Raw genomic sequence first — 26,345 nt, 5'->3', positions numbered from 1 at the left:
CCTCATTTTACCTACCTTATAAAGGATGGAAGGCTGAGTCAACCAGGCCCAAGGTTGACTCAGCCTTCCATCCTTTATAAGGTAGCTAAAATGAGGACCCAGATTGTTGGGGGCAATAAAAGTTGATTTTGTATATAATATACAAATGGATGAAGACTATTGCTTAACACAATGTAAGGCGCCCTGAGTCTTCGGAGAAGGGCGGGATATAAATGATGAATTGATGAATCTTTTCCTTTCCTTGTAGAAATCTACAGGTCCTAGCAAGACTGCTGTTCCTACAGAAGAGGTGATTTCTTCTGCTGCTGCTCCTGCTGTGCAGTCATCTGTTCCAAAAGAAACAGTCATCCCAGTAAGCAGAATAATACTTCCTGATAACTGTACTTATGGCCAAAATGTCAGACATTCAGCAACCTATCAATATTCTGATATATTGACATTGCACTTCAGTTTCATTAGCCCATTTGATGTTTTAAGAATGTTGATGATTCAAGTTCACGTCCAGGATCTTGAAGTTTGGAGGAAATTGTAAATGATTTAAAGATATATGCACTTAGTCATTTGTTTTTTTTATACAGATTGTTATTTGTTGAAGCAATCTAGTATTGTTCTTGAGTTCCATTGGAAGGATTGTTTGAGTTAAATTTGATTTACAACTTTTTTTAAAAAAAAGTTTTCGAAATATTGGAAGCTGAATTCCCTTGCTTGTAGTCAGAGGTGCAGAAATAAAATGATGACTATAGACTTCCCTGCAGCCTTTCAAAACTCTTTCACTGGGCTCTACATAATCTACATAATTTCTACCATCTCAGAAGTTTGTGATTGTGTGTATTTATGTGTGGTTTTATTGTTTTTCTTAAATCTGTCAGGGTAGGAAAGAACTTGATGATGCTGCAGACCTTATTGCAGACACACTGGGACAAAGAGAGCCTGACCCAGATGAAAACAAACCAGTTTTGGATAAAATAAAGGTGAGAAAAGAACAGACTCTTCTCCCCAAACTGTGAATTAGTACTGTACTTGTTTTTCAGAGTTGCAAAGAAAACTAGCTGTCCTGAGCTAAGTAGTTGGCAGAAGTACAGATGGACTGAGCCAGGGAAGTTTGCTGAGAAAAGAGATGTTTTCTGAGTCAGCTCTCTAAAGTCACTCTTTGTTTCACTTCCCATTTTATCACTTATTTCTGCTAGGGAACTCTTTTGCTCCCTTTGTTTGCCTTTTTAAATACTGAAAATACTGAAAATCAAAATTTACCTCTGTAGTCTTTGTTTATATGAGACTTTGGATTGCAAAATTATACCTGTGCAAAAAAAATGTTACTTAAAAACTATAAATTTGTTGATATATACATATAAACAGAGGACAGAATGTATCTGCCCTCAGTGTGGAAGGGATTGCCACTCTCGAATTGGCCTTTTCAGTCACACTGGATGCTGTTTTAGGATCTCTTTCCAGAGCACTATACCATAATCTTTTGAGACTGAAGGATGCCAATGTAATATATGTTTATATATAATCTGTGTTAATGTTTACAAAACACTTTGCACCAAAGAACTGAAAATTCACAGAGGCTTACCTTAAAAATATTTTAAAATGTCTTAAAATGTTCTAGTATTTCTTGAATGAATTTACAAAAATATATATGTTGTTTTGCATTTAGATGGCATTGTAAAACATGTCATATACTTGAACCTGCAATGTTTTGTGATATTTTTGTAATGTTTATGTGATATCAGTTTTTAAACATTTTCATTCTTCTGAAAAGATTACCAAGTGTACTGCTGAATATAAATGAGACTGATATCTATAAATCATGGTTCAGATACATTAGACTCCTCTAAAAAAAAGTATTTAAAAAAAACCCCACTTTTTACAGGAAAAAGCCAAAGCGGAACATATAGACAAACTTGGAGAAAGAGATGATACAATCCCTCCTGAATATAGACATCTTCTGGACTCAGATGAAAAGGTAAATAGATACTTTTAAAGTCAAACTTACAACATAAGTTTTTAAAAAAGAAATAAATGTACTGAAGTAGGACTAGACTGTCAAATAACATTGGTAAGGAACAAATGCAGGATGCTCGTAGTATTTAAATGTATGTTACCTCATAAATAACAGTATTGCCCAGCCTAGAGTCTTCTAAATGTGTTGAAGTTGAACATCCTTTAGCATTAGTCAGGATAGGTTCTGTTAATCAAGAATCATGGGAGTTGTTGTCTAAAAGAATCAAAGTTAGGGAAGGATGCTTTAGGGCAACTACAGCAGATTTCTTGACATTGAAAATGAAAGCATTGTACTCCCTTTATATTTTTTGAAACTGTGTTTTATATGCAAACATAGGACTGGAAAATACTTGGGGGTCTTCTAGTCCAGCCCTCTGCCCAAGGCAGGAATCCTTATACTATTCCGGACAAATGATTGTCAAATATTTTCTTGAAAATCTCCAGTGATGGAACACCCATCACTCCGTTTTGTGCTGGAGGTACTGTTTTCCATAAATACAATAAAACATTTAAAGTTTCAGCATGCAGAATGCTACTTTTGAGGGACATGAAGGTAGTCTTGAACAAACAGAATTAGGAAAAGTTGAACAATCTAATAAGCATTCTAGATTATTTAAAATAGATAACTAGATTAAGACTTGAATAGGTTGGTGAATGAAACTGATGTTTAATTATGTTTACCTTTGTCAAAGGGTAAGCCTTTAAAGCCAAAAGATAAAGATGGTGAGAAACCCAAAGAACAAACGGTAAGGAAGTATTACTTTCAATTCTGTGCTGTGCTTGCTTGTCGGTAGATTGGTTTAGTTTATTGAAATATGAATCTGCCTCCAGGACCAAAATGATGGATTTGAATCCATTAATGTAGCATGAACTTTAATACTGTTCAGATGAAAAGGTTGATTAGTTTGTATAAGACCAATGAGAAATAAGACAGTTTCTATCTCTGATAATACTGGAAAGATCAACAATTCTTATTTTATGTATTTAAATTTCTACACTATCCATCTCACCTAGGTGATCCTGGGTGGTTTAGCTCAAGAAACTTTAGGTCAAGAAACTGATCGAATTCTTTAAAAATGCAGGCGTCTTATGACACATTATGAATTAGAAACCAAATAGAGCTGAGGTCTGGTAGTGATATTGGAGTACTTTATTACTTACAAGTTGCTGCTGCAATTTGGTGGGCTTTTGTTCCCAGCTGTTTGTCAACCATTTCGTATCAATTAATCCCATGTATCAGGGAAGAACCTCAGGGAGTAAGATACAGTGGTAAGCATTAAAGAGAAGGACGGTTTTAATTTTAATAACAAAGACCTGTGGCACTTGAAAATACTTCTGCATTTTGAAAGTTCTTGTTTCATTTGCTCTGTATCTTTTTTTATTAAATAAGCTTGAAACTCATGAATGGATGTTTGATAACTGAATTTCTGATTTTGGTTTAGAGCTTGTCTTTTAAGGTGGTCTTGGAAAAATACTTATTTTACAGTTGTTTTAAATGGTAATTATTCTTATTTCAGAAGCCAGACAGTGACTCAGCAGCCATTGATGCTCTCTCTGGGGATTTTGACCATTGTAGTAAACCTGCTGTTTCACAGCCACCTTCAACAAAGGTAAACCTTTTTTTGGCAAGCAGACCAGGTGTCCTTTAAATCAGTCTTAACGTCCTGCCACATTAAGGGAGCAAAAGTAACAAAATGTAGTTTGCAAAATGGCTTTGCTTCTGTTAATAAACAGCAAGTAAAATCTGTTGAGCAAGGTTTGATGTGTTATGTAGTTCTGAATTAATATATTTTTTAAAAAGTGTATTATACAATATTTGCATTCTACTTGTTGAATGTAAGTCGTATTTAAGAAAGGATCCCATTCGAAGAGTGCAAGATGACTCAAATCAGTGTTGTACTACCTACTATTTTTACCTTGCCCTTAATGTGGCAAGCAAACATAGTACTTCTACTCTTATTTTCTCTCCAACACCACCTTGAGTTTGGTTGGGCTGAAAAACAGGGATTGGCCCAATTACCCAACCAGCTTTCATGCCTAAGGAAAGCCTAGAACTCTGTCTCCTGGTTTCTAGGCCTGCACCTTCACCAGTATACCGTATTGCCTAATATGTATAATGGATCTTTTTTCTATTATGCATGAAAATCCATACTGATGAGTCAGAAGAAATTCAACATCTTTGGTTCAATAATCTTTATTAGGCCGTCATTATGTCCAAGTTTGAGTTTCAAGAATTCTTCAATAAGGAAATAGATCAGGAAAAAGGAGAAAAATACATTGGAAAATAATTTGAAAACTTATTTGTGTTCTTAATCATATAGCAAAACACACTGTAAGAGTTTTTGAAACTTGAAAGCTTATTCTCTTCTGTGTCATTTGATTGATTGTAATAAATATGGTTAGTTCTGGCTTTTTATCATGGATACTGTGTGGAATGAATTTTTTTATTCATTTTATTCATTTATTTATTCATGTTTTCTGTCTCTCTTGCAGTTATCCAATGAACAACGTTTAATAGAAAAATAGTTTATAAATAGATGTTTTCTCAGTTTAATACACTCCTCTAAATAACTAAAACACCCCATTTATACTATGCTTTATATTAGAGCGCCATCTGCCTGTTAGCATAATTTTATTTCCTCTCCTATTTCCATGAGAATTTGAGGACTAGATTCATTTAAATATTCTTTAAAAAGTCAGAATTCATAGTTTACCTACTCACAATTATTTGCATATATCTTTATCAAAACTCCTTCCTTTGGTAGGTTTGGTTTAATTTTTAGGTAACCTGATTTATAGGTAATTAAATATTCTACCAAATATAAAAATATAGCTGAGGTTAATCACACATTGGCTTCTAAAGCTAAGAATAAACCTGTTAAACAAATGCAGTTTAAGAGTGGCATTTTAGTTCTAGTCTTTGCAGGAACATGCATCAATTAACTCAAATAATGGAGCAAAGAGTTGGTTGTTTTAAATGCTTCAGGTTTCTTAAGAGTCAAACGGAATCAGGGAAGAAGTATTACATGCCTATTCCTGCTTTTAGTTCTTAGTTGTAAATCTGAGTTTTATTCGTTCTCAAGAATGTCTCCAGTGCAAAAGCTGCCTAAATTATCCAAAGAAAGTCTTCACTTGTCAAAAATAAAAGTAGTTTTGAATGTCTCTAATAAATAAAAGCTAATAAAGCTTTTCTCACAATAAAGTTGTGCCAAGTATAGGCTTCTTTTTGTTTGTTTGCCTCTCTAGGACAAATACAAATAGGGTACAGTTTTCCCATGCACATGTTTATATGCCCTCAATAAAATGCAATACTTTATTTTTATACCATAAATAAAAAATATGCATGAACCTGCATATTTAAACATTAAGCTTTAGAAAACCTACGTTCCATAGGAGAGAGAAAGCAGAACCAGAAAAGGGGATGCTTGGCAGGAGATCTAATTCCCTGCAGTCAAGTGTTCCCTTAACTAAAGTCTCAGCAGCTGCATTATATAAAAATGCCTCTTAAACTTATATTATGGAACTATACTATACAATGTTTTACCTTTAACAACTAGCTTTAGCTTCTCCTTTCAGTTATTCTGAACTCTTGGGTCAGACCTCCATCATATGAATTTCAATTTTTCTGTATAGGTAATGCTTGACTTAACTATGATCCATTTAATGATGGTTGAAATAGGGAAAAATAATTGTTGACCTGTCTTCAAAGTTAGGACCACTGCATTGCCACCATAATCATGTGATTAAAATTCAGGCATTTGCCAAACCAGATTACATTTATGACTGGTAGCAGCATCCTGTGGTTACCTAATCATGATTAGTGACCTTCCCAACTGGCTTTTAACAAGAAATGTTAATTTAAGGAAGCTGGATTCACATAAATGTGATTTGTTTCAGGATCATTTCTGGCCCAATTGTGGTCATAAGTCAAGGACCACCTGTATGTATCTCATGTAACTATACTTTGAAAAGATGTTATTTCTTAAAAAATGAACAAGCATTTTTCTCTGTTGGGCATAGGAGGAGAAATCAAAAGGTGCTGCCTCATCTAAACCTAGGAAGGAGGAAAAGAAATCCAAAACACCCAGGAAGGTAAGAGATTGTTTATCATAACAATTCTACCTAGTGTGATTTGTTCCACTTTTGTCTCTTGTATGAGCTGGAGAATTTCTGAAGCATCTTATGTGCAATGTTTAAGCTTATTCTCTTATCCTCTATTGTTAGTCAGGAAGCCTGATTTTTTAATTCTCATTTCATTACTATCCCCTATTACTAGAACAGAAATCATGAACCTGTTGTTGTACTCAGGTTGAGCAATGTGAAACTCTGGAGATACAAAGAAGAGTGACTATAATCAGTTGAAACTATATCCTGGCCTGAAACTTATGTACTTATGAGAACATTATTTCTAAATTTCATGCAGATCCTCTGGAGATTTTATGGAACCTGCATATATAATTTGCTTAAATTCATAGACATATTTAATAACAGCTTTTACCTTAAACATGTAAATGATAACCTTTTTGCTGTTTTAGATGCTTGTATTGGGGCTGGGAGGGATCAAGTCTGGAGTGACTTAGATTGGAGTGTCGCCTTAGCTAACAACCATTGGAATTGCTAGTCACTAAGTGATGTGGTCATGTGTTATGCTTTATGACCATATCACTTAGCAATAGAAATTTCATCCCAATGGTGATTAAATCAAGGATAACATATGTGGCAAAAACCCGAAACATTTACCATTGGGTGCTACAGCTCTGATCAAATGTTGAATCTCTAGATACATGAAAGTAACAATTAACTTTAAGAGAGATGGTTTTAAGGTGTGAAAAGCTTTTTACCCCAGTCTGTTTTTTTATAATTTTATGTATTTCAAACTCACTCACCCACTCCCAAGTCTTTATTTACCTTTTTTTTTAATGACCTGGCTAACACATCATATGTTACTATGGTTTGATTAACCTTGTCCTATTGACAGGACTTCACTGAACATGCTAAGCCAAAACCAGCCCCCCAAGACATAACTCATAACAGAATATGTTAATTCAGTGTTTACTACATGGATGCAATAACTAATGTCATGATTCTTTTTTCTCTCTTTTAAGGCAAAGGAACAATCTTCCACTGCAAAATCTGAAAAACAAAAAAAGAGTTAAATGTCATCAGGTAAGGCAGTCCTAAATTACCTATCATATATAATATGCATGTGATTCAGAATGAATTAACATTTAGAAAATCTGCAGTTATAAACCCTGATATCAGGATAGGTTTTTCACTATTTCAGATATTAGTTTGACTCATAGCACAGCTTCTGATGTCCTAAAGAGTCTTTCCTGACATGGAATCTTCTTTGTAAGATGTCCTCTTACATCTTTCCCATTAGGGATCCATTGCTGTACACTTGAAGTAACAGATGGATAACCTACACAATGCATCAGCCCCTTTTTGCAGTCCCTGGAGGCCTCTCCTGAAAATATCAGCACCAAAATACAGAGGCGTGTTTTTTCCCCTTGTTTCTTACAAATAAGTAAAGTCAGATCATTCATAAAAGAAATAAACTTGCTCTCTCTAGTGATAATAGATCACTGTCATAATCCTTGAAGTTGGAATAAATCATTTTAAAAACCATATTCTCCCTGTGACTTTTATTGGCTGTACCTGAGCTATTTTTTTTCTACAGACCTCTCTGGTTAATTTTGAAGCACACTGCAAAAGATAAGTTCAGAACTAACAGAAAGACTTATTTCTCGGCCACTTGGGAAGAATGAGAATATGATTGTGCCCACTGTCACCATCCAGCCTTTGCTTAAGTCCCATCTGGCTCCCTGATAAAAAAAAATCCTTTGAGATATATATATATATATATAAAAATCTGCTAACCCTTTTACTGAAATACTAGTTTTTATTCTTGGGAGCAAAGCAAATTTGATTAAACAAGGAAATTATGTTCAGTAAGAGGATTCTATTTATATGAAACATCATAGATTGCAATGTTTGTTCTTATATCCCGTTTTTTTTGTTTTTGTATCAAGTCACAAAGTTGAGATGAACAGCTCTATACATTCTATATTATTGGTTAGTTTAAGTTTAAATCAACCCTGTTTATCCTGATAATCTGGATATTTTAGTTTTTTGTTTTAAAATTCCTGCCTCAGCTGTTGAATGTTATGACACACTTCTTTTTAAGAATAGAATATATTTTTTATCTTTTCAGAATGTTTATCACCAGTGTGAAAATTCTTTATTTTGATGGACAGCTGCATTTGAACAAAAGCAGTTTTGCAAAAAGATAGCATCTTGGACATTTTGTGGTATTGGGCTATGTTGGCATGCAAAGCATTTATTTTGCTATTTTCAAGGATGAACTCACATTTTCTAGACACTTACTTTATTGTCTGTATTATTGTCATTTTCTTAAGTTTTGAGAAGAAAAGAATGCTTTATATTTGTAAGAAAGATATTTCTTATGGATTTAATAGGAGTGAAATATGCAAAATTTTGCACATAATCTACCCACAGTGCCTGTAAATCTCAGTGAATCTATGCTAGTTTGTTATAAAAAGGAATGCTTTAAACATGAATTTGGTTGCCTTCTTACTTAGGCCAATTGCCTATGAGTACTTTGGCTGGAGAATACTTAGGGGAAAATGAGTAAATAGTTGCAAAGTTTTCAAAATTGGAGCAGAATAGAAGCTTCTACGTTGCAGCCTTGGCTTCTTATCAAATAATGAACAGTACCATCCTCTAAAACTTGCATTGTATACAAAGCATTTGTGCTACATCTGTCATTGGCTTCCTGGGAAGGATATAGTACTACATCCAAACTTATAGAGAAAAGTAACTGGTACTTTTCCCATCAACCCTCTCTCCCAAAACTGTTCTATACTATCTGCTTTACTCTGAGCAATATGTAACACAAGAGCTGAATAAATAGGATGGCATAGTACCTATCCATGGAATTGAGAACATGCAAAGAATCCTTATCCTAGTGTAGTGTTTTTCAAACTTAGTAACTTTTGAAATGTGTGCCTTTCAGTTCCTTTAATTTCCCAGCCAGCCACACATCTTAAAGTTGTCAAGTTCAAGAAACACTGTCCTAGTGTATAGATATACAGCACAGCTGATTTCAGAATAATTCTTAATCAGATTTCGGTGCTTTCCTTTCTTTAAGTATTCCATGCAGGGTATGTGAGATATGGATATAGTTCCAGATTCAGATGTGCTTTGAAATCTCTCTACCTACTTGCATGTTAAAATTATCACACCTGTTCTTAGGCAGCTGACTCTATAAACTAAACCAACATTAGTTGCTCCAGGAATCTTAGCTGTGTGATTCCTTTTCACCTGCATGGGGATTAAAAGAAAGAGCATGGTGTTTTCTATCACAATGTTTACTTTTTTCAAATGGATTCAATAAAAGATTTCCTTGTGGATTACATCTTTCATACTGAAGACAATGAGACTGTCCTTAATTACATGTAATGTCAATACCAAACTGTTCTTGACTGTGGCACACTAATAAACATTTTATGTATTACTTTATATTTGTTATTTTGTATTCTGTTGCAATCTGAATGCTATGAAAAATACCTTAAATATTCTTTGTTATATCGTATCAATTCCTATTACCTAAACGTTAGGTATACACATTTCACAGACGTGTCCAACCTTGCTTTTAGGTACTGCTGTGGATTATGAATTTTTCACATACTTTGCCACTAGGAATTGTGTCTTAATTATTGAAAATCGATGCTACTCAACTATAAATGATCAAATTTAAAACAGTGCAACTTATTTTGGAGGGTAATACTCTGCCATTTTGTTTCACCAAGAATACTAATATTTCAGCATATTTTAACAATGCAGAGGGGTCTTTGGAAATGATACATTCCAAGCCAGAAATACACTTTTCAACTTTACTGCCAGAAATCGGGAATACTGTAGTTTATTGCAACAGGGTTGTTGTGAAATCCATCAAAATGTTTAATAAAAGCCTTTCACCACAACACAAATGTATGACTTTTGGATAAGTAGACAAATTAATGAGGGTGAAACAAGAACATTAATGAAAAAACAACATTCTTGTGTTACAGATACCTCCTTCTATATTACTTTTATATTATTATTCTAAAAATAAAGTGTAACAGCATGCACCAATACACCTAATTAAGTAAATAATTAAGCTTGTTAAAAGTGATAATTTTTTTGCCAGTTGCCATCAAAGAAAGAACTACACAAGCATCTTCATGGAGAAAATCCTCGCTCAACAATAGTAATTGTGACTAGAATTTTCATCACTATGCAATATGGTTGCAAAGGATGTGTCATGACCACATTGCTTAGTGGCGGCAGTCCCATTGGTATCGTTGAGGACTATCTCACAACTTCCTGCTGACTTCCAATAAGCAAAGTCAATGGAGAAGCTGGCAGGAAGTTGCAAGTCCCAGGCAGTTCTCAAGCAGGTTGGCAAGTGGGTAAGGGCTGGCCTAGTGTGGTGTAAGCATGATGGGACCAGCTGTTGCTGGGTGAGGGAAGAAAGTCTATGACAACTCGCCATGGCCTACTTGCTGCAGGACAACTCACCATGGGACAAGAGTTACACTTAATATCAAAGTAATAGTGGACTAGAATCATGAAAGAAAGGATGCCAAAGAAGGGATACAATGAAATGAATTTTAACAAAATTAAAAATATTTGTATAGTTATTTTAAATAATTACACTGAGTTGTTGAATTGTCCTGCAGTGAACTGTCCCATGGCAAGCTGGCCATGGTGATTTGTTCTCTAGCGAGTTGGCTGAGGCAAGTTGTTCAATTCTGGGAGGAAGATGTGTAGGCAGCCGCATTGGCATAGCGTGGCTGCTACCAGGTGAGTGAGGGTGCACAAAGGAAAGCTGTGGGTGGTGTGGTGTTATAGGCATGAGCAAGGAAATACAAGATCCCCAGGCTATTCAGGAGAAAAAAACAGTTACCCTTCACTTATACACTGTCTTAATTTTTATGGTTTATCATTGCCCTGAGTAGAAAAATAATTCTCTTATGCTCATTTTAAAATTCAGTTACTATTTAATTCTGGGGTCTGTAGAGTTATTTTAAAGTATTGCTTACTTTAAAATAATGGCCATTACAGGTAGAACTGAAAAAGTGACTTAGGACCATTTTTCACACTTATAACCATTGCAGTATCCCCCTGGTCACATGATTAAAATTTGGATTGCTTGGCATACTCATATTTATGACAGTTGCAGTATCCCAGGGTTATGTAAACATCTTTTGCGACCTTCTGAGAAGCAAAGTAAATGGGAAAGCCAGATTAAATTAACAATCATGTTACTAAACTGCAATGATTCACTTAACAACTGTGGCAGGAAAGTTCATAAAACAGGGCAAAATTCACTTAACATTTGTCTCAGCAACAGAAATTTTGGTGTGAATTGTGGTCATAATTGAGGACTACCTCTACAAGCCTGTTGGAAGCTGTCTACTAAAGTGATTGCTATAAAAATACTTGTAGGACATTGCAGTTATAGTGGTAAGAAACTGTACTTATCATACACATGTAGGTTTGCAATACTTTTTTCTTGCCTTTAATTTGTTTCCACAAACCCCAACTTAATCCAAGAGGAATAATTTTAAATATATTAAGAAACAATCTTATTGCAGATTTCTATCCATTTATAGATGGTATGTATAGTTTTGAGAACTTACTTCTGTCAATTCTGAGTCAATAGTTCACATACAATTTCACACTTTGCTATTAATCTGTAACCATGTCTTGATTTTTTCAAGGTTCTTATCCATCCACTGGATATTTTCCTCAATTGTTTCTATTGCTTGTTGAACAGCACGGAGCTCTGAAGTTTTTTTGTCCATTGAATTGAAATAGTTTTTTACCTATTAAAGAAATACACAGAGAAATACAACTGATTATTGCAGGATTCCTACCAAGGTAGCAACAGAAAACTAGTTTTCTCAAATAGACTTATTTGAATACCGTATGCAATGGGATGGCATTCAAAACTATTCCGTCATGCTTAGCTCTCCTTTCTCACTGTGCCTTCAACCAGAAAGGAGTTGAAAGTAAAAAATATATTTCAGTTAACAAGAGGAGGAGGAGCCTGATTAGTAATGAGACACTCTCTTAAGAGATATGGATCATTCGCACATGCCTCCATTCTCTGGATGGTCATGAATAGTTGCATTTTCCCCCTCCTTTCTCACAGAGGCAGCAGCTATCTCAGAAGTATTCATTCTCAAGCCCCACTCAATTTCCAAATGTAAAATGTAGGAAGACATACAAACAAAATGTAACAAATTGGGTGTATTACCGTAGGTTTTGACAATGTACCATTTCAAAACTAGACTTGAATAGTTAATGCACGCTGTCAAATTATAAACTATTTCTGCAATAACTAAGTATAACAGATTTAAAAAGTCAATGAGAGGAGGGAACACAGTGCTGAACACAGTCCTCCTCCATCTCCATTCAAGCACTCAAATTGCAAGTACGATGCTCAATGCTCGCAAGGACCATGTGCACATTGAGAATGTGCTGTGTGCTCATTTCAAGGATGCTTCTTTTCTTATTCAGATCAGTCATTTGGAACATAATCAGGATATTTGTACCACACAGAAAATAAAGACTAGTTCATTGAATTTTAAAGGTTTTAACATTTTGTAGTGCCAGATGTCATGTCAGGCAAATTTTGCAAGGCCTACTGTCAGACACAAAAAACAGGTCCACATGTGAAGGTTCAATTTAACTGTTATTGTTAAAAGCCTACACACACGAATCTTCTCAACTAATGATCAATGCCTGATTACAGTTAGATAAGGGTCAAGATAACCGGGTTGGGGGGGGGATTGGACTTGGTTTGTTTGTGGCTATTTAGGCTGACCCCTTTTTTCATCCCTTCCCTAGTTCTGCCTTTCCGTCTCCTACACCTAAATTGGTAACTAATTTGTTTCCAGGTACAATTGAAGGTTCTAGTTTTACTTATAAAGCCCCACATGGCTTAGCAGCTGGTGAACTTCAAGGCTCCCTTTTCCAAATACAATTAACCATGTACCATGAGAAACTGCTTATAGGCCCAATTTTCATGAGGGGAGGTGACTTGGGAAACTAAAAAATGCTGTTTTTCCATCAACCCCCATATGCTTAGTTATGAACTCCTAGAAGGTAATGAAACTCTACTCTTCCAGAGGGCCTTTGGAAGTATGAAACTGGATTTTGTTACTGTATTAATTAATTGAATAGTATCGTGCTTTATTTCTTGAAGTGATTTTGACCTGCTGATGTTATAATGATGCTGTGTTTTGTTGTAAGCTAGCGTGAGTCAATTATTTGGAAATCTCGTGTGTGTGTGTGTGTGTGTGTGTGTGTGTGTGTGTATTAGAATCAGTTTAGTGTAATGATTAAAAGCAGTGAAGCAGAAATTAAAGTTCTTAAACATGGCAGCCAGCTGGGTGACTTTGAGCCAGTTACTCTTTCAGCCCTAGGAGAAGACAATGGAAAATCCCTTAAAAATGTTGCAAAAGGACTTCCGGTTTGGCACCGTAGGTGATAGCGGTGATCTTTACGATCACCAACCTCTGGATTATGTGGAATCGCTAGGACAGCTTAAATCTGCTGTCCAGCGGTTCGGAAAACCCCCTCTTCGGGAGAAGGAGAAGGTGGTGAGCTGAGGGCAGAGGTTGAATTTCCCTAAAGCCCCTGAGAAAAAAGGGGTTTGAAGGGTTAAGTTCCCTCCAGTAACCCGAAGTGCTCCAGATCCGAGGATTCTTCTGCTTTGGCGGAACCAATCACCACGACCAAACGCCGAGATTTATTTTGGACAATAAAGGATTATACCGGACAGAACGAAAGTGGGAGAACTTTATGCAAGTAGCCAAGCCGATTCCCCGATACTTTGTAACAAGCTTGAAAACAGTAAAAAAATGGAGGCAAATTGTTAACAAGTTAACGAGTGGAAAGCGAAAGCGATACTTTCAGCGTTTGCAGTTGGTAATTTGCATGTTACTTGCTGCTTTTACTCTTTAACTCTTTGCTGCCTGCTGATAGAATCTAGGGGAGATTTTTAAATACTGCTTTAAAAGACTGTGTTTCTTAGAGGTTAAGAAGATTTAAAGTGAATATTAAGTTGGAAATAAATAAATAAATAATTTTATAGAAGATGGCAGCCAAACAATTAAAGTCTACTGTAACAAAGAGCTCTGGAACTTTATCAGCTGGTGCCTCTCCAGCTCATACAGCAGAGACTAGAACATTGAATTTAGAGGCGTTACAAGAGAACTTAAAAGGCTTTATAGAAGAAAAAATTAAAGTAATAACTGATGAGATGTCTGAAATGAAAGAGCAGATATCAGAAATTCAAGTGGGAAATAAAGAAGTTAAAGAAGGATTTGTAATGGCAGTATGAAGTTTGGCAACGAATGTGATTTTATTGGAAGAGGAGGTTGAAGAAATTAAGCAACATAATTTAAAATTAGAAAATAAAATGGATGAATTTCAAAGTAAAATGGAAAAAACAGAGGATGAAATAGTTTTGATACAATATAGAAATATGGAATTTGCTCTTAGAATTCGAGGTTTGAAAGAAAATAAGGAAGAGAATTTAAGGAAATTTTTCTGAAGTATTTGCTGAGATATTAGCAGCTCGTCCAGCAGATGTGGCTTATCAAATTGATAAAATATATCGTGAATTCTTGGATAGCAAGGCAAAAAAGTTGCCAAGGGATGTTGTTATTTATTTTACAAACAGAACAGTGAGAAATCAGATTTTGCAAGCTTCATATAAGGGGGAGAAGATTCAGATTGCTGGTCAAGATATTTTGATATTAAAGGAAATTCCACCAAAAATGTTAAGGGCTAGGAAGGAATTTGCCTTCCTGGTGAATGAACTTAAAAAACATCAGATTGAATATAGATGGGATATTCCAACTGGTATAATAGTATATTATGCAGGGAAAGTACATCGTTTCAATACAGTTGGAAAAGCGAGAGAATTTTATGTTGAGGTATTAAAAGCTGGAAGTCTTCCCCCATTGGAAGCTAGAAGAAGGGAGGCTGAAGTGAAGGAAAGAGAAGTGAAGCAGGTACAAGAACAGATTGTGATTGAAGAAGATTTATTACAAGTGTTGGAAATACCTACGACGGGTTTAGATTCAAAAGAACAAAGGCTGACAAGAGCTGCTGCTAAACGCAAGGAACAAGAGATGAAGGTACAACAACAATTGGCAACATATTAGATCTTGCTAAATGTTGGAGATGCGATTGTGAAGATGCTACTTATTACCATATATGGTGGACTTGTAAAAAAGTTAAAGCATTTTGGATTAAAGTATGGTGGATCATGCAGAATATTTTGAAAAAGAAGATTAAGTTTACTCCACAGTTCTTTCTACTAGAATAATTATGGACTATACAGCTATAGAGACTAAATTGATTTTGAACTTAATAACAGTCGCAAGACTTTTGATTGCTCAGTATTGGAAGAAAGAAGAATTACCTACAATCGAAGAATGGACACTCAAAGTATCAAATCTGGCAGAGATGACAAAAATCTCCGCTTATTTGAAAGACTATACACTAGAAAAATATATTTTAGAATGGAAAATGTGGATTGATTATATTTAAAATAAGTATCAGATAAAAAAATATCGAATAGCATATGAGTAAATTTAGGAAATATTTTGTATTAGATATACTTTTGAAGGAGAGGGGAATTGAGAGTGTGACTAAGTGTGGTGTGACTAGAGATTATAATTTAGGAATTATTTTGGATTATGATTGTTAGTTTTGATACCCTGCATTTTGTTCTGGGAAGTCGGGGTGGTGGTGGGGGGTAAGGGGAGGGAATTGGGGGTTTGGTAGAGATGGAGTGATGGTTAATGTACAGGGATTATTGAAGAAATATAATTAATGTAGGGTCGGGTCTGCATAGTTACCATTTTAGAACGGTGAGGAGGGAGAAAAGAGAGAGTAGGAGGTAGGAAAGAGGAGAAGAGGAAGGAAGAGGGATAGTTAGAGGGAGAAGGAAGGTGTAGGGTGGAGGGAGGAGCGGATGTAGATAAGAGAAGGAGAGGAAGGTTTGGAAAGTAAAAGAAGGTAGAAGAGGGAAGAGTGTTAAAAAGGGTGGTGGTGACTGGGCAAGCCCGACTAATTGTATATAACTGTACATTGGATGAATTATTTGATATGATTGTAAAAATAAAACTTTTTATAAAAAAAAAAAAATGTTGCAAAAGAATGCATGAACTTGTCTATATAGTTGCTATAAGTCAAAACTAGTTTGAAAGCACAACCATATGTATCTTTATATACACAGACACAAAACTAATTATTATATATTCTTCCCAATTTGATTCTCTCTATATAAAAATGGTTTGCATTGATTTAAGATAAAATTATTGTGTCACATTTACTTATATAGACTGTCAAAGATATATTTACCTCAGCAAGCTGTTCCTTTGTGGAATACTGATTTGTTATGCCAGTAATCATGTGTGCAAGTGAGTGTGAGCCAAGGTCAAATCTACAAGAAAAACAAACAAAACCAACAGCAAACATCAACAGAGTAAACAGTTTTGTAGGCTTCCTCAAAACAAAAATAAATTGCAAGAACATGAAGGTCATACGTACTTTTTTACAAGTTTCTGCCAGTTTTGTTTTAAAAACTTCCAAGCTAATTGATATCCATAAGGATTCCGTCCAACACTTACAACTATCCAAGGAAGTTCCTGAGTCTTTATTATGTCACCTTGCAATGCTTGATCCATTAGCCTAAAAAGAACACGATCAAACAAGTTTTTCAGTGAAGCATGGCTACATGAAATATGTGCAGAAATTTGTTAAGAAAATTATTTTCCTTATTAAATTGAGCAAGGAGTACAAAAATAATGCAGCTTTTTAATTTGTTCTCTCATTGATTCACTCAATGAGTGCATGGCTAGTACTTCCCCAAAGTAATGATGTTCTGATTTTCTTGTCTAGCCCCATCTTGGCAATATTGTTTCACAAAACAATATTTGATTTATCATCAATATTTGATATACCATGGTTCTAAGTGGCCTACATGCAAATATATCAGTTAAAGCAATCATTTATTTGGAAGCTTCTTTTGTCTTTTAATATATTTAAAGTAGAATATATGTACAACATAAAGTAAGTTGATGTTTTGAAAAAGCTGATTGTGAATGTGGATTAACATATACAGGAAAATAGGAAAAACAATTGACTGCAGAGGAATTTAGTTTTCAATAGTTTTAATATGTGCAATTAAAATATTTAGTATAGATTTTAAAAGGACCAGGAATAGAATGAGATAGAATATATTATTTTTTGTTGAAATGGAGGAAAAGCAAGTTAAAGGGTCTGAAAGTCCCTGAAAGTTCAATGCAAACGTTTTAAAAATGATGTACCATTGTTGCATGACCCCAGAAAATTTATTTATTTATTTATTAATTAATTAAATTTTTATACCGCCCTTCTCCCAAAGGACTCAGGGCGGTGTACAGCCAAAAGATAAAAAACACAAAAATATACAATTAACACGACAATTTAAAACCGAGCATATTAGAAAAAATGGCCAACATTTAAAAATTTAAAATTTAAAATTATAAACCATAAAATAATAAAACCCCAGTTAAAATTTAAAATATTAAAAAATATTAAAAATATTATGCCAGTCCCGCTCGAATAAATAAGTGCGTTTTCAGCTCACGGCGAAAGGTCCGAAGATCAGGCACTTGACGTAGTCCAGGAGGAAGTTCGTTCCAGAGCGTAGGAGCTCCCACAGAGAAGGCCCTGCCCCTGGGGGCCGCCAGCCGACATTGTTTGGCAGACGGCACCCTGAGAAGACCCTCTCTGTGAGAGCGTACGGGTCGGTGGGAGGCATGGGGTAACAGCAGGCGGTCCCGTAAGTACCCGGGCCCTAAGCCATGGAGCGCTTTGAAGGTGGTGACCAAAATCTTAAAGACCACAGGAAGCCAGTGCAAGCCGCGCAGGATTGGTGTTACATGGGAGCAACGAGTTGCTCCCACTATTACCCGTGCAGCTGCATTCTGGACTAGCTGCAGCCTCCGGGTGCACTTCAAGAGCAGCCCCATGTAGAGAGCATTGCAATAATCCAAACGGGAAGTGACAAGAGCGTGAGTGACCGTGCATAAGGCATCCCGGTCAAGGAAGGGGCGCAACTGGCGGACCAAACGTACTTGGTAAAAAGCCCTCCTGGAGACGGCCGCCAAATGATCATCAAACGACAGCCGCCCATCCAGGACGATGCCCAAGTTGCGCACCCTTTCCATTGGGGCCAATAACTCGCCCCCGACAGCCAGCTGCGGCTGCAGCTGGCTGTACCGGGGTGCCGGCATCCACAGCCACTCCGTCTTGGAGGGATTGAGCTTGAGTCTGTTTCTCCCCATCCAGACCCGTACGGCTTCCAGACACCGGGACAGCACTTCGACAGCTTCGTTGGGGTGGTCCGGGGTGGAAAAGTACAGCTGCGTATCATCAGCGTACAGGTGGTAACTCATCCCGAAACCACAGATGACCTCACCAACGGTTTCATATAGATGTTGAACAGGAGAGGCGAGAGAATCGACCCCTGCGGCACCCCACAAGTGAGGCGCCTCACGGTCGATCTCTGCCCCCGTCAACACCGTCTGCGACCGGTCGGAGAGATAGGAGGAGAACTACCGATAAATGGTGCCTCCCATTCCCAACCCCTCCAACCGGTGCAGCAAGATACCATGGTCGATGGTATCGAAAGCCGCTGAGAGATCTAATAGGACCAGGGCAGAGGAACAACCTCTATCCCTGGCCCTCCAGAGGTCATCCACCAACGCGACCAAAGCTGTCTCTGTACTATGACCGGGCCGGAAACCGGACTGGAACGGGTCTAGATAGACGGCTTCATCCAGGTACTGGGGAAGCTGCCATGCAACCACACTCTCTACAACCTTCGCCACAAAGCGAAGGTTGGAGACTGGATGGTAATTCCCTAAAATAGCTGGATCCAGGGAAGGCTTCTTGAGGAGGGGTCTCACCACCACCTCTTTCAAGGCGGTGGGGAAAACCCCTTCCACCAAAGAAGTATTTATAATTCCCTGGAGCCAGCCTCGTGTCACCTCCCGAGTAGCCAGTACTAACCAGGAGGGACACGGGTCCAGTAAACATGTGGTCGCATGTAACCTCCCCAGCAACCTGTCCACGTCCTCGAGAGCCACAGAATCAAACTCATCCCAAATAACCTCAACAAGACAAGGTTCCGTCATCCCACTTGGATCATCGCAATTTTGGTCCAGACCATCCCGGAGCTGAACGATTTTATCGTATAGATAACCGTTAAACTCCTCGGCACGTCCCTGTAAGGACTGTCTTAAGATGTATAAAGATACTTCTAATCACTGTTGGAAATGTTAAAAACATCAAAAGACATTTTCTCATGCATCATATCAAAGAGCAAAAACATACTGGACCCAAATGCATAAACAATTCATGTGGTGATGCAGAGAGTTTTAAAAATGACTATTCAGATAAAACTGGAACTTTCTTATCAGATTTTATGAACTATCAATTAAAAAAGGCTTGATTGGTCTTATATAGAGTAACTTTGAAACTATTATATACACAAGGATGGAAGACTACAGGAAGTCCTCAATTTCCAACCACTTGGTTAGTGACCGTTTGAAGTTAAAACACACTGAACAAAGTGACTTATGACCATTTTTCACACTTACGAGTGTTGCCACATCCCATGTTTACATGATCAAAATTCAGATGCTTGGCAACTGGTTTGTATTTGTGATGGCTGCAGTGTCCTGACAAGCAAAGCCAATGGGGAGGCCAGATTCACTTAACAACTGTGTTACTAATAACAACTGCGGTGATTAACTTAACAACTGTGACAAGAAAAGCTGTAAGATGGGGCAAAACTCAACAACTGACTTGCTTAGCAACAGAAACTTTGGGCTCAATTGTGGTCATAAGTCGAGGACTACCTGTTCAGAAACATCAGTAGTGGATGCGTGGATTATACAGATGGCCGAGTTTACAGAAATGGCTAAATTGACTCGTTTGATTAAGGAGGAAACTACAACTACTTTTTTAAAAGACTGGAAACCCTGTATAGGCTTTTTGCTGACAATGAATAAAAATGAACGATTGATATTTGTTTGCAGGAAGAAAGGAAATATGATATACAATATGGGAGGGTAAAGATGGTAATTGCTATGTTTATAACCTCTGCAAAGAAGGTTTTAGTCATTTTAGACATCTTTTTCTTGCTTTTTATTTATTCATTTTTTACCCTTTTATAATATTTTTCTGTTCTATGTTTCTGTAGTTTTTTTTAAAATCTTTGTAAAATCTTTTAATAAAAATTATTTATATAAAAGCTAATTGTAACTGTGGAATGGCTTTTTAATGAAATAAAATTCTACTGACAAAATATGAATAAATATTAAACACAGCAAAAAATACAGATGAAGAAAAAAATACAGATGAAGAAAATACTCCCTACTTCGTATTAAAAAAATTGTCAATTCTTCCTTGTTCCATCCAACGTTAAGTTGCCTACTGACCCCAAAGGAATAGTAATATCAAACTGCATTTCTGTCTAGCACATGTTAACATGTGTAATTAATGTATAATTAAACAATTATAATTTGATTATAACTGTTGTCCCCCAGAAACAGTTATTGCATAACCATTAAGTGATCATGAAAACGTAAGAAATGGGTATTGAGAGAGCTATAATGTTAATATATGAACTAGTTCCTTTGAATTTAAAGTCACCCATGTTATTTAAAGAATTCTTACCACTGAAGCTTTTCTTTGTTTTGGCTCAGACACAGTATAACTTCAATCTGATTCTTTTCAGTATCGAATTCAGGTAACTGATACTTGCTGAAAAGGAAATCCCAGTTTTCATCTGTTTGTATTCCAACAGCATATACTGCCATCTTAATGTTATTCGGCAATCTGTAACAAATTGTGCTCATATTATTCTCTGAGAAAAAATATTAAATTGACCACTTTTGTAATCTTGCAGGATTACAAGACCCCTGAATGGATGTCTTCTTCCTGAAGACAGAAAGATATTGTTTAAGCACCCTTAAAAAGTGAAATACGTACTTCAGAGTTCCATCCGAGTCCTTCCATTTCATGAAGTATTCTTGTGCCTTGTCTACACATGGTTTGTATTTACGTACACATGCAAACATAAGTAGGGAGGTTCGAAGTATTTGCTCAGACACGGTACCTTCATCATCCCAAGACTGTTTGTCAATCATATTTTTAAATAGATTTACTATGTATGCCTAGAGTGATTTGTGAAATAATAAAATAAGTTTGTAATAAATGTAAATCAATTATTTAAAGCAGCAACTAACAATCTTGTTATTCAATCAAAAGTCATATTGCTTGTATCTTTCATAAATCACAAACAGAAAGCTGAATAGAATGTATACTCCCTATGGTTTAAGGAGAAATTTTCTTTAATAATAATAATAATAATATAGAAATTATTTCATATATGTGAACTTCTTTATAAAATTGTAATCATACAGTGCATATGCATGCCTATACATAACAGTAGTCATAACATCACTGTAGTCTGTACAAAGAGAAGAGATTCCAACAAAAGAGAACATATGTAGCTCAGGGTTGAACTGTGGAGTCCTTGGTCCTTTCTGAGCTTGTTGTTTGCTTGGAGATGTTTCATTACCCAACTAAGTCACTTTATCAACGCTTTGGGGATTATTAAAAGACATTAAAAAGAAGGGATTAAGGGAAAGGATAGGTAACATTTTCAGTGCTTTAGGATTCACTAAAAATATTAAAGGAAGGGATTGTTAAAAAAAAAGGAAATAATTGAAAACTCATGCCTTGCAGCTTTGCCCTATATTTACTATTTTTATTTGCCAAACTATAAAGATACTCCATTGAGTCTGTCTAGGCCAGGGGTCACCAACCTTTCGGACCTCAGGGACCACTAATTCATAATTTTAAATCCCACGGACCACTAATATGATCTGCCTAATGACCAGCTAGGTGGGTGTGACTAGATGGTTCCATGACTGGGTGGGCAGGGCAACTCGATGTCATTCACATCGAGGGGCACCTCGCCAGCTTCTACTCACCCCTCCCCTCCCAGCCACTCCTCGCTTCCCCGTCTGAGCTCCTTAGGGCCCCAAAAGGAAGTAGTTGTTGGAGCCATCACAAGAAAGAGTTGGCAAAACAGCTCAGGTCAAATCGGATCTGACTGCGGAAGCTCAGTAGAAGCACCTCACTGAGGACTATGAGCATAGGCTTTCCAAGCAGAGGGAAGACCTGCACGAGTGCAAGGCCAGGTACCAGCATCTGGAGGCTCAGAGGGCTGAGATGATCAGGCAGTTCCAGGCCAAGATGCAGTCCCACTGGAGCAAGGCCTTCCGGCTCCTTGCCACCAGTGGCACTTTCCTCCAGCCTTCGCCCCACACCAGGAGGCTGAAGCAGACCCCAAGTCAGAATTTCTGTTCCCCTCCGACCCACACAAAAAACCCATGAAGGGTTAAGACTCTCTGCAGCAACACAAATGTTAATTGCACGTATCCAGCCCAGGGGCTGTAGTTTGAGAACCCCTGATTTAGTGCAATATAAAAAATGCAAATAATTTTTCTGCGGACCACCAAAATTTTCTCGCGGACCACCAGTGGTCTAGGCCTAGTAAACTGTTCAAGAATGGATACACAGTGTGCATGTGTTTTTTTTAACTCACAAGTAATTTGATTTCTTGAAACTGAGAAGCAGATAATCCTTTAGAAGCAGAGTTTCCCAACCTTTCCAGGTTGGCCCGGGGGAGGGAGGGGAAGAGGGATGATTTGTGCGAGGGCAGTTGCGTGCACGAGCAGCTTCATTTGTGTGAGCGGCAGGCATGCAAGTGGGCTGCGAGCCCCAGTGTCCACCGCTTGCAAGAGTGGGGCTCGGATGAGTGGGGCTTGAATGAGTGGGGCTCGGATGAGTTGGTTGTGCTCATGCGGCCTGGTTGCAAATAAGCCACAACTGTGGCCCACAGGTTGGGAACCCGATTTAGAGATACAAAATGATAGGATCGAAAAGACCATTCATGTCTTCTATCCCGGCCATCTGCCCAGGGTAGGAACATTGTTATGTCACACCAATGATTGTCCAGGCTTTACTTCAAAACCTTGAGTGTTGGAGTTCTCATGACTTCAAGGGGCAGGCTGTTCCATTGCTTAACAGCTCACAATCCTTACCTAAATAAATATAGCATTCAGTAATATTTAATATCACATAACAGGTAATTAATTTAGTGCCTTACAGATTAACCAGCTTTAACTTTATTTTGAAGAATATTCTTAACCAATTTCCTATTTTCATACATCTTCTAAAGAGAAAAAATAGCTGGAGGTTTATCAGCTGATTTTACATCTAGGAGGAGCTCTGGTTAAAGTAATTTAACTAAGAACATACCGTAGTCCAATAGAAAGCTTGTCTAGTAATACCGTTGGCTGGAATGTGTTTATACTGCTGTTAACAGTGGTTACAGTGCTGATGACAACTGGAAAGATCTAAATCCATCATCTGACTTGAAACCTCATTGGCTAACATTAGCCAAGCTTATGTCATATTGCTATTATTGTAGGGATAAAATAGAGTTTCATAGGTAATCGGTTTTGAAATTTAGACATCTGCCCAATCAATACAGCTACCCTTCAAAAAGACCTTGACTTAGTATCTGAATGGTCTAAAACTTGGCAACTCCAAATCTCTACCAGCAAATGTTCAGTCTTACATATTGGAAAAAAGAACCTAAACACTAAGTACAAACTTGATGAACATTATCTTACAGATGACCCCCACCCTGTTAAAGACCTTGGAGCTTTCATATCAAATGATCTAAGTGCCAAAGCCCACTGCAACTACATCGCAAAAAAAGCTTTAAGAGTTGTAAACTTAATCTTGCGTAGCTTCTTCTCCAAAAACACTACACTACTAACCAGAGCATATAAAACATTTGCTAGACCTATTCTTGAATACAGCTCGACTGTCTGGAATCCATACCACATTTCTGACATCAATACAATTGAACATGTCCAGAAATATTTTACAAGAAGAGTTCGCCACTCCTCTGAATACAACAAAATACCTTATGCCACCAGACATGAAATCCTGGGTTTAGAAAATTTAGAACTACGCCGTCTTCGACATGACTTGAGTTTAACTCATAGAATCATCTATTACAATGTCCTTCCTGTCAAAGACTACTTCAGCTTCAATTGCAACAATGCACGAGCACACAATAGATTTAAGCTTAATGTTAACGGCTCCAATCTTGATTGCAGAAAATATGACTTCAGTAACAGAGTTGTTAATGCTTGGAATACACTACCTGACTCTGTGGTCTCTTCCCAAAATCCACAAAGCTTCAACCAAAAACTGTCTACTATTGACCTTATCCCATTCCTAAGAGGTCTGTAAGGGGCGTGCATAAAAGCACAAGAGTGCCTACTGTTCCTGTCCTATTGTTTCCTTTTGTTATGTCCAATTAATATAGTTATTACATACTCATACTTATATATATACTTATATATTGTATAGTTATTTCATGCTTACGCTTATATATACTGTGTGACAGAATAAATAAATAAAAATAAAAAATAAAATAAAATAAAATAAATAATCAATTCTGATGAAGAATGCTGATGATCAATCCTGATCTTTGAATATTTTGCCAATATGTTAGTTTGTACGTATTTATGACTTACTACCATGATGGGCAAGCACCATCATAGAACTACTAGCATTCTACAAAGAATACTCCATCTTGGAATTTTTAAGTTTAAAAAGAAGAATTTTTAAGTTTAAAAAGAAGCAAAATAAAATTCATTTCATTTAGCACAGAACATATCCACTGATTATGTAAAAAACTACATACATTTTTAGTTTTATTCTGCCTTAACTCTTTCTTATTTTACCTTTAATTGTTGTTCTGTGTCACTTATGTTTGTCTTCTCCAGCAGTTTATACAAAGGGATTAGCTCATTCAGTCCTTGATATACAGGAGTAATTTCAGATTCATGTTTTAAGTATAATGTTAAATCAAGAGCTTTTTCAATTGACAGTTTTCCAGCACTGAAGAAACAGAAAATATGTTTTAAAAAATAATATTTTGAAGGGTCTGAATCATCTTCCCTATAAAATTTCTAATTAACAATGTATATTAACCAAATACGTTTTAGTTTTTTCTTTTTACCGTGGTTAAACAAATTAGGTTAACCAGGTTAAAACAATAGCTGTCTTTTTGTAATGATGTATTTGTCTAAAAAAGCAAAGTAATGTTGTGTTCTAGATAGTAAATACACTGAAACCTACTGTAGCACTATGCTAGTGATGACAGCTGATACATTATAGCAGGGGTGTCCAAACTTGGTCCCTTTAAGACTTTTGGACTTCAACTCCCAGAGTTCCTCAGCCAGCTTTGCTGGCTGAGGGACTCTGGGAGTTGAAGTCCAAAAGTCTTAAAGGGACCAAGTTTGGACACCCCTGCATTACAGCTTCTCCCATGAAAGAGCTCTAAATTCTTGAACAATAGCTTCACTGGTACAGGTAGTCCTCGATTTACAACAGTTCGTTTAGTGACTGTTTAAAGCTACAATGGCGCTGAAAAAAGTAACTGATGACCATTTTTCACACTTACAACCGTTGTAACATCCCCTTGGGCACACGATCAAAATTTGGATGTTTGGCAACTGGTTCACATTTATGACAATGGGGGATCATGTGATCTGCTTTTACGACATTCTGACAAGCAAATTCAATGAGGAAGCCAGATGCACTTAACAACCGGGTTACTAACTCATCAACTGCTGCCATTAACTTAACAACTGAGGCAAGAAAGGTCATAAAAGGGGTTAAAACTCACAAATGTCTCACTTTACAACAGAAATTTTGGGTTCAATTGTGGTTGTAAGTCAAGGACTACCTGTATAGTTCTGTAGCCTTCAATACACTTTCAGCTCAGTTTTCATCTACAGTCGCAGGCTTTTTATACAATGTTTTATATGGCCTTGGATTATCTTTAAATCCTTTGGCACAATTCTCAGCTAGGGAACTCAGAACACTATAAGGATGCATAACATGTCTGACATTCTAACTGTATTTCTCAATATACAACAGCTATTTCCTTTTTTAGCTCATCCAAAGGTGAGCTTTCAGATATTCTGTATTAATCATCCAAAGGTGAGAATATTCAGATATTCTGTATTACTTCAACCAGTGCCTCCTGCACAAATGTGGAGTATGCTTGTTTCTCTGGGAAAGACCAGAGGTTCCCAATC

At 36.7% G+C, this 26,345-nt stretch overlaps 2 protein-coding genes across 10 annotated transcripts in view; one reads left to right on the top strand and one right to left on the bottom strand.

Moving 5' to 3' along the window:
• The window catches only part of CAST (calpastatin), a 74,928-nt gene extending 65,382 nt beyond the window's left edge, over positions 1-9,546 (top strand). For 7 of the 9 annotated variants that reach the window (XM_058168017.1, XM_058168012.1, XM_058168016.1 and 4 more), the window contains 8 exons: positions 248-352; positions 870-971; positions 1,874-1,966; positions 2,697-2,750; positions 3,522-3,614; positions 6,025-6,096; positions 7,110-7,170; positions 8,219-9,546. In XM_058168017.1, the coding sequence (XP_058024000.1) occupies positions 248-352; positions 870-971; positions 1,874-1,966; positions 2,697-2,750; positions 3,522-3,614; positions 6,025-6,096; positions 7,110-7,160 (570 nt within the window). In that variant the 3' untranslated portion in view covers positions 7,161-7,170; positions 8,219-9,546. Of the gene's footprint in view, positions 1-247; positions 353-869; positions 972-1,873; positions 1,967-2,696; positions 2,751-3,521; positions 3,615-6,024; positions 6,097-7,109; positions 7,171-7,387; positions 8,192-8,218 lie in introns of those variants that run through there. The other 2 variants (XM_058168013.1, XM_058168015.1) reach the window with 2 other exon arrangements.
• ERAP1 (endoplasmic reticulum aminopeptidase 1) overlaps positions 7,040-26,345 on the bottom strand; it is a 44,239-nt gene continuing 24,933 nt past the window's right edge. The window contains exons 14-20 of the mRNA XM_058168011.1: positions 24,984-25,140; positions 21,139-21,323; positions 20,824-20,985; positions 16,645-16,785; positions 16,456-16,537; positions 11,712-11,897; positions 7,040-7,137 (exon numbers count right to left, since the gene is read on the bottom strand). Of these exons, the coding sequence (XP_058023994.1) occupies positions 11,748-11,897; positions 16,456-16,537; positions 16,645-16,785; positions 20,824-20,985; positions 21,139-21,323; positions 24,984-25,140 (877 nt within the window). The 3' untranslated portion in view covers positions 7,040-7,137; positions 11,712-11,747. The remainder of the gene's footprint in view (positions 7,138-11,711; positions 11,898-16,455; positions 16,538-16,644; positions 16,786-20,823; positions 20,986-21,138; positions 21,324-24,983; positions 25,141-26,345) is intronic.

This window comes from Ahaetulla prasina, chromosome 2, assembly GCF_028640845.1.
Source record: "Ahaetulla prasina isolate Xishuangbanna chromosome 2, ASM2864084v1, whole genome shotgun sequence".
NCBI lineage: Eukaryota > Metazoa > Chordata > Lepidosauria > Squamata > Colubridae > Ahaetulla > Ahaetulla prasina.
This window is presented reverse-complemented; position numbering and strand designations above follow the sequence as displayed.